Raw genomic sequence first — 9,123 nt, 5'->3', positions numbered from 1 at the left:
GGGGGGGGGGGGGGGGGGGGGGGGGGGGGGGGGGGGGGGGGGGGAATAAAGCGACTCCATGGGTGAACAAATCACACAGAGAAGAACACAGAGAGGTCGCTGTCATCTAGAGTAATGAACAGCGTCAAGCTGGAGAGGTTTAGTGCGCTAAGAAAAAGGTTTTAGTTAGCTGTTGGCAAGAGCTAAGGGGCCACAGGGAAGGGAGAGGGCGGCTTTTGCTTTGAGGGTTTATGGGTGAAAGTCAGAGGCAGGCAAGCAGATTCTGGGCCCGGTTAAGAAAAGCCTCTCCAACCCCACGTCGGTGACGGGGGCTGCGCGGCTTTGGGGGAAAACTCGGGTTTTGTTCACGTTGAAGAGCTGGCGACGGCCCCTGCCTGGTAAACCCGTGGGGAGTGTCGAGGGCCCTGGTTCACCTGGTGGGACGGTAGGGCAGGCTGGCGGACCTCTGCCACTCCAGCCGGGTTTGGGACTCTAAGAAGTGAGGCTCACCGGGCCCCCAGCTCAAGCGTGGCAGTGATCGTGGCCACGTTCAGTCCTTACCTTGACTGAGGACTTCCCCTTCTGCTTCCAGGCTGGAGGCCAAGCCGCACTGGGTCCGCCCCCTGCCCCGGGGCTTCCCATAATCCCCTCCCGGTTCCAGCCCGGCCAGCCCCACCCCGACCCCTATAGGTCAAAGGCACCGGGGATTTGCCTGACCTCTAACCTCCCTGCAGCGGGCAGGGGCGTGAGGCCAGTTTCCTTCATTTTCCCACCAGCGGAGGGTTCAGAGCCTCTAGAGAGCTCAGGGAGAGGGGACAGGGACTCTGCTGGGACACTTCAGGAGCCGGGAGAGGAAGCTGGAGGGTGAAGCGCAGGGCACAGGGACAGAAAGGATAGTTTCTAGAGTCACTATTATCCTTAGAGCGGAAAACAACAGCAGGACTCAAATTTCATACTACATAGGGAAGCCCTGAAAACCTTTGAACATTAGAGAAAAGGGAAATCAAAACACCTGTACTATGAGACCACCTTCATCAACAGTTTAAAAGAGAAATTTGAGAAAGCAACACCATGTTTTGGCTTTCTAAAGCTTTAATTTGGTTTTGGTCCCTTGCCCTTGACCCTGTCAGCCAATAATTCTGGGCATGGGCAGACTTGCCCCAAGAGCTCCTCCCGCACGTTCTGTTCTGGGTTTGGATCTGTCTGGCCTTGAATGTGAAGTACATGGTCTTTCTATTTTCTGTTTCATCGTGGACCTCAGCTCTGAATTAGCCATAGTTATTCTACATTTAATAATCTGGAGATCATTTTACTGGATTGGAAAAAATAGAATACAATAGAAGCCAAACGGTGAATTAAGCTTCCCTTAACCTTTATATTAGGTTGTATCACATACAATTGCCAATATGCAACCAGCAAAATGTCTTGAGAAGCTGTCTGTCTATTCCGTATTCTGTTCTTGACCTAAAGAATCTTCAAAAACCTCTCAACATTTTCCCCAGTCTCGGCTTTCCTCAGTTTAGGCCTGAAGCCATCCTTAAATGTACCCACGGCCTTGACCTGGAGGGCTATCTACACACACCCAACCCTCTCCATCAGATTAAGACACACCCCTATGGAAGACAGCACACAGTTACCCCATGTATGAATCAGAACTTTTTCTTTTTCTCCCTTTACATTGGAAAGGGGGTGGACTGGGAGAAAGATTTTATACGAGGGGTCTAAGACTATAGACACGTCCTGACCTGGAAAAAGTAACCCCCAAATGATAAAGTTTCAATTAAGAGAAACAAAAACATGACACATGTAATCTCACCTGGCCCCACAAAACTATTTTGGACAGAACATTTAGATCATTATTCTCTAAGATGGATTGATGAAAGCTATTTCAATGATGAGTGTAGTTAACCATTAAAAACCGAAGATGAAAAAGAAAATGAGCATCCCCTCTGTGCCCAGAAAAATGAAGTTGGACCAATGGCTGGGTGAGTCACACCGGTGGGCATAACAAGCTGTACACTGTGCAGAAATGGTTTTGCTTTTTATTTTTTTATTTTTATTTTTTTTTAAGATTTTATTTATTTATTTGGCAGACAGAGATCACAAGCAGGCAGAGAAGCAGGTAGAGAGAGAGGAGGAAGCAGGCTCCCCGCCGAGCAGAGAGCCCGATGCAGGGCTCGATCCCACAATCCTGGGATCATGACCTGAGCCGAAGGCAGAGGCTTTAACCCACTGAGCCACCCAGGCGCCCCTGGTTTTGCTTTTTATATGAGAGAACGAGTGTGCAAACAGAAAAAAGATGTCATTTGAAAGCTGGAGGTGGCTACAAAGAGAGAAGAGTTTACTGAAAATCACAGGGGAAGGCCAGATTCAAGTTAAAGGTTAGGAAGAGAATAGCTGGGGGACAGCTAGTGCTCTGGGGTGGCATTATCAATGAAGAGCGTCCGTCAGAAGAGCTATGTGAATGTGTACTTTGTAGATGGATGTGGGTGAGTTTGGTGGGCATCTGTGTATGTGTCTGAAAGAGAGAAAACAGGCTCCTATTAGCATAGGACAAACATGAAAAGGGTTGACAGATCAGAACTTGGATGCCTTGCTCAGAACATATGCTTTCCCGTTTTTCCCTTCATTTTCCAAAGTGATGTCTTACAAGAACTTGTCCTTGGCCAAGCAGACAGCTCATCCCCAAATAGCTCATATTTAGATAGTTGTGATCCTGCAGTAGCCAAGCAAACATTCCAAAATCTAGTCATTTGTAATATCTTTAAATGCAAATATATTTTCGGGCTTTTTCTTGGCAAAGACGTTTGCTAAAATTTCTAATACCAATCAGAGATTGGCAAAAAAAAACAAAAAAACAAAAAACACCACCACCAACAACAACAGTCTTCAGGCTCAAAAAAACACAATCCTATTTCTCAGCCATCCACCAGAAAGGAATAGAAGCTCCAGGCAGCAAGTCTTTGCCAGGAGTCACACAAGCTACATCATAGTCTCTGTGCCCAGGGGCCGTGGATATCATTCAGTCTGGCCTAACCAACCCATTAGACTGAGAGATGTCGACTTACCTCTGTGGAACTTCTCACCACCTCCCTGGAATGGATTCTCGACCTCCCACTCCCTTGTCACCTGGTTCGTTGGCCAGGCCTGCCTCCTCCTCCCCATACATGCCCAATGGCCACTGCCACCCTCAGTTCATGGCATGCTGGCATACCCCCCTCAGCCATCGTCGTCACCCTCCTCCTGCACCAGCACAGGGAGGGTCGAGGTTGGGTGTACACACTCTGTGCCGTTTGGGGACGGGGCATGGCTACATAGCATCTTAGGTGTGTGTCACAGCTCATTTGGAGGGTGGATGGTGGGGGCAAGCCTCTTGCCCACCTCCATTGCAGGTGCTGAGCGCGTCCCGCCATGGAAGCTGTAATCCCTTGGGAATCACGCCTCCACTGTTGGTTGGTGCCCTGGGCCAGCGAGAAGGGCCGATTGACTTACCTTCCTCTGCTGCGACATGGGACTGGTAGGAGGGGGACATGGTAGCCAAGGGTATTTGTGCTTGCATGCCAAAGCACAGGGGGCAGCTCCCGGTCGCCCGGTAGTGTCTGTACTCTCCCAGCAAATAGCCCCGAGGCCTGAAAAAGCATGACATGAAGTAGTAACATTAAAAACACCATGGGGGCACCTGGGTGGTTCAGTCAGTTAAGCAGCTGACTCTTGATCTCAGCTCAGGTTTTGATATCAGGGTTGTGGGTTCAAGCCCCATGTCAGGCTCCACACTGGACGTAGAGCCTACTTAAAAAAATAAAATAAAATAAAATAAAATAACCCCTTGGGGTGCCTGGGTGGCTCAGTCGGTTAAGCATCTGCCTTCGGCTCAGGTGGTGATCTCGGAGTCCTGGGATGGAGCCCCATGTCAGGCTCCCCGCTTAGCGGGGAGTCTGCTCTTCCCTCCCCCTCCCCTCTACCCCTTCCCCCTACTCATGCTTTCTCTCTCTCTCTCTCTCTCCTCTCTCTCAAATACATAAAATAAAATCTTTTTTTTTAAATAAATAAATAATAAAAAAATTAAAACCCCATGACAGATTGCAAGAGACCACAGAGGAAAGAAAAAAAAATTGTATTTAAGTATTTTCAATGGCATGTTTTTTCCTGGCTTTTGAACAAGGGATTCCACATTTTCACTTTTGACTGAGCCCCACAAATTATGTGGCCAGCTCTGTGTAGATGGAGCACTTTCGAAACATAAAGGTCATGAAGCCTTGGAAATTCAGAAACAGAATTTCTCAAACTTAATTATGCATAGGGATTTTCTGGAGATCTTCATTTCCTCCAGTCACACCCACCAAATATTCTGATTATTTGCCGAGGGAGGGGGCCTCCAAATCTGGATTTTACAAGCATCCTGATGATTCTACTGCCATTGGCCCACCAGCCGCACTTGGAGACACGCTGTGCTCCTAGGAGCATAGACTCTGAAGGCCAGAAGACGAGGCTTTGCATTATAGCTTCACCACTGACCTTAAAGGAGTTAATGTACGTATCTAAACCTTGGTTTGCTCATCTGTAAATGGGCATATTAATATTACTCCACAAAGTGTTGTAGTAAATGTACGTAAGCCTTAGCACAGTGATTAGTCCATAGTAAGCAATCAATAAATGTTCAAAAAATTTAAGAATGACTGTTAAGTCTGGATGATGGCGGCTACACAGGTGTTTATTATGTTATTATGTGAGTTTTCCTATATTTTTACATAAAGCATTTATTTATTTACGCATAATTGTACAAAAAACAACAGCCAGAAAATGAGAAAGTAAAGTGTGGAAAAGGGGTCGGGGCCATCTGGGTGGCTCAGTCGTTAAGCGTCTGCCTTGGGTTGGGGTCATGATCCCAGGGTCCTGGGATCGAGCCTCGCATAGGGCTCCCTGCTCGGCAGGAGGCCTGCTTCTCCCTCTCCCACTCCCCCTGCTTGTGTTCCCTCTCTCGCTGTCTCTCTCTCTCTGTCAAATAAATAAATAAAATCTTAGAAAAGGAAAGAAAAGCAAAAGGGGTCAGAGGCTTGCCGTGAGTCCACCCCAGAGTTCTTCGGGTAGGAGGCTGACGCTTGACTGTCTAGGACTTAGTAGGTGTTCAGTAAATTGAATTTAAGGCAAAAAGAATCTTCACTAGAATATGCACCAAGGACCTTCCCAGACTCACACTTGAGGCCATTGATCACTTTTTTCCCTTAGCTGAGAAACGGATTTATAGTGTGAGACGAGGTGTGCTTTAGAAAAAGAGCATGAGTTCCTAAGAGCTAGTCGGCTCCCGCATAAGGTTTACCAAATGTTCAGTGCGCCCTCTAGTGTCCATACTTCTCAGCTTTCTTCCTGAAGTGGTGGCTCGAGGCCCTTGGGCACACTGGAAGTGAAAATTCTCCGAGTTGATCTAGATATTGAGGGGGTAAAAATATCCACTGTCCACTCTGGTTATATAATCGATGTACGGATGAAAGAATGGACTGGCCTCTTGTCTAATAATGCCCGGGCTCAAACCAGCCCCCGAACGCCTCCATCCTGGCCCAAACACAGCAGCTAAGGAGATCTTTCAGGACAGAGGCAGCTTACTGGCCAGCCAGGGGGGAGTGGAATAGGGCTAGGGGAAAAGAGAAGGAGTGCATGTGTCCTGCTGTTCCTTACCGCCCTGATGGCTGTAAGCACAGTTCTATGGAGGCCAGTGGTCTCAATTCATAGTCTACAAAGGGCTTTAAAAGACCCGAGGGAAAGATCAGTACTATCTTAAATCACACTGTAGCAAGATATCCTCATGCAGCGACAGAAAACTCAATAGTAACAATGGATCTGGAGGAGTCAATTAAATTTCCGAATTTAGCTGCCGTATTCCCATGAAGCAATCTGTGCCATCAGAGAATCCGACTCACCTGGAAAAGGCATCCAAGGGCCCCAAATCACCAAAAGAAGCTGTCCCCTCCTAACTTGCCTCCTCTAGAGCTCCCCCTGGCTCTCCCTGCACATCCTCTTCAAGTCAGTTACAGAAATGGCTTTGTTGAGTGCGCTCCAGAAACACTAACTCATCTGCAAAGCTGACACTTTCCAGAAACACTCCAGCTCTGCCAGCACCTGGAATCAAACTTTGTGCCCACTCCTGTCAACAGCACCCGTATTTCTTTTGTTCTGGATCGAACACCTTAGGTAGTCAGTTTCACGATTTTGTTTCTACAGGTCCTTTTGAATGGGAGGATCGATGCGTTCTGTGGAGGGTCCATCATCAATGAAAAATGGGTGGTAACCGCAGCCCACTGCATTGAGCCTGGTGATAAAATTACTGTGGTTGCAGGTAAATAAACAAAAAAGGGTAGGAATCTGCAGGATCACTAGACCTTCTATATGACGGGTGCATCATATTTTCCTAAGGTCTACGAAGTTCTTTGCGAAATAATTTGGGTTAGTGCTAGGGGAGCCCTATTTCCGGACCCAAACTTCTTCCATCCTCCAAGCCCCCCAAAGTTCTTTCGGCGTGCCCAGTTTCGCCCCCATCTCGAAGGGGTACAATTACGTATGATGTGTGCATTTCCCCACCAGACTGAGCCTTCCCCCAAAGCCATGTCGTATCATTCGCCTTTGTACCTCTGGGGCCTGGCACAGCCTTTGAATGACCCAATGTCATTCTGTGCTCAGAAAAGGGGTCGAAATACTTGAAGTTAGGAGTGTAGGGTAATTCATGCCAAGTAGAGTAATTACCCCCTTGACCAATGTAAGATTTATACCAGCATGGGAGAACACGCCAGCTCCATGTTGGTCCCCATTGGGTTTTTGGTCTGAAATGTCTGCATGGGCCCTCGTTACTTTTTTTTTTTTTTTTTTTGCATTTTAAAAAAATTTATTTTTTTTTAATTTCTTTTCAGTGTTCCAGAGTTCATTGTTTATGCGCCACACCCAGTGCTCCATGCAATACGTGCCTCCATAATACCCACCACCGGCTTCACTCAAGCTCCCATCCTCCTCCCCTCCAAAACCCTCAGTTTGTTTCTCAGAGTCCACAGTGTCTCGTGATTTGTCTCCCCCTCCGATTTCCCCCCACTCACTTCTCCTCGTTACATTTTACCAAAACCCTAGCAATATAAGAATGAGATCGTTGACACTGGGCTGCCAGTTAATTGAGGGATGCCGAAAATCTTGGCCAAGCTGTTTCCTTACGTGTAAGTCTACCTGTGACCGAAGAGAAATTTTCTTTCCGTAGGTGAGCACAACACCAAGGTGAAGGAACATACAGAGCAAAAGAGAAACGTGATCCGCATTATTCTTCACCACAGCTACAATGCGACTATAAATAAATACAACCATGACATCGCCCTTCTGGAACTGGATGAACCCTTGACGCTCAACAGCTATGTGACCCCTGTTTGCGTTGCTGACAGGGAATACACGAACGTCTTCCTCAAGTTTGGATCCGGCTATGTGAGTGGCTGGGGGAGAGTCTTCAACAGAGGGAGATCGGCTTCAGTTCTCCAGTACCTTAAAGTTCCACTTGTTGACCGAGCCACATGCCTTCGCTCCACAAAGTTCACCATCTATAATAACATGTTCTGTGCTGGCTTCCATGAGGGCGGTAAAGACTCGTGCCAGGGAGATAGCGGGGGGCCCCACGTCACCGAAGTGGAAGGTGTCAATTTCTTAACTGGAATCATTAGCTGGGGCGAAGAGTGTGCAATGAAAGGAAAATACGGCATATATACAAAGGTGTCCCGGTACGTTAACTGGATCAAAGAAAAGACAAAGTCCACTTAAAGAAAAATCTGTTTCCAAGGTTGCCGTATTCGCGGTTGAAAATGGACAAGGTCCTTTACTAATCGCTCTCCTATCTCTTTAGATTTGACCGCATACATCCTATGAATACTGCTTTTTTTTCTCTTTCGGGGGAGAAATCGGTCTAGAATTCCTATCTTGCTAGAGTAAGTAGATTAGAAAATGGAATCACTAAAGAAACGTACTGTGATCGGGAACTATGACCATTCCCACAGGTCTAGCCCTTGACAAAACTGGGAAGTGAAGTGCTTCATCCCGCCCATGAGGCATGAAGTTTCTCCACCAGAGCAACTCTTTGACTTCCCCTCCTTAGCAGCATTCCATGTTCCAGATCTTTCTTACCTCTCCCACCAAAATCATCAAAATGTTTTAGATCTGTATCTGGGCTCTTTGGTCTAGTTCACGACAAGGTCGGCACCACCCTCATAAAGGAAGGACACAGGAGGAGCTGACAGGTTGAAACTCACCAGAAAACACCACTTCCTTTTCTGTACCCTTATTCCCAATTCCTCTATCTCTTCCATCTCCTAATCCCGAAATCAGTTTCTCTCTCTCTCCCTTTCTCTCCCTTTTCCTCTCTCTGCCCTTTTCCCTACAAGGGATTAAAGGAGGGAAGGGACACATCACACCGTTTTACTGCTGTCCACAGTTACACATGTCTGTCAAACCCAGACTTGCTTTCAGTTTGGTCTTTGACTTGCTTTTCGGAGCATCCGGTTGAAGTGAGGCGCCCGAAGATCTTGGAGGAAAAGTTACTCTGAGAGAGTAATGTTATTCACATACACACATCATGGAAGGAATGACCCATCAAAAGAGTTCCCCAAGAGCTTGTCATTGTGTTGTGATGGAGGTAACTGAGAAGGGTGACATCAACTCAGTGTATCTCCAGTACCATCCAGGGTTGAGGAGGAAGTTGTCCTGGACCAGAGAACATGAGAGTCATGTCTCCTAACCTAGCATATCCCCACTGTAGAGAAGGGTGCACTGGTGGCTCACTCCCCCTTTTCTGGCTCTCCGGGCGACCGATTATAATTAGACCTTCCAGATTGAATTTTCTATAGGGTTGCTGACCAACCTACACAGGTACTTTGATGTGTTAGAATGGCTTCCATTATGAGTTAATAAACTGATGTTCTGGTTCATAGCGCAGCTTTTTGTGAATTCGGTTGATGTGAATCGGTCACCCTGTATTTCATGATTTGTGAGACTCCTGAAGAAATCACGTTTGGGAATGCTTTGACCCCACTGGGCTGTAGCCATCACCTCACCCCCCAGCCAGGTCTCACTCTTGCTGATTTCTTTCAAGATCTACTAGTGAATCCCTTTTAATTTAGTCTTTCAAAC

At 47.2% G+C, this 9,123-nt stretch overlaps 1 protein-coding gene across 1 annotated transcript in view; it reads left to right on the top strand.

Moving 5' to 3' along the window:
- F9 (coagulation factor IX) overlaps positions 1 to 8,923 on the top strand; it is a 34,444-nt gene extending 25,521 nt beyond the window's left edge. Inside the window, exons 7-8 of the mRNA XM_032841412.1 lie at positions 6,196 to 6,310; positions 7,214 to 8,923. Coding sequence (XP_032697303.1) covers positions 6,196 to 6,310; positions 7,214 to 7,761 — 663 coding nt within the window. The 3' untranslated portion in view covers positions 7,762 to 8,923. The remainder of the gene's footprint in view (positions 1 to 6,195; positions 6,311 to 7,213) is intronic.
- The last annotated feature ends 200 nt before the right edge of the window (positions 8,924 to 9,123 follow it).

The sequence above is a fragment of the Lontra canadensis genome, unplaced genomic scaffold (genome assembly GCF_010015895.1).
Source record: "Lontra canadensis isolate GAN:19392208 unplaced genomic scaffold, GSC_riverotter_1.0 scaffold123, whole genome shotgun sequence".
Taxonomy (NCBI): domain Eukaryota; kingdom Metazoa; phylum Chordata; class Mammalia; order Carnivora; family Mustelidae; genus Lontra; species Lontra canadensis.
The sequence above is the reverse complement of the archived record's forward strand: the minus strand, read 5'-3'. Positions and strand labels throughout refer to the sequence as shown.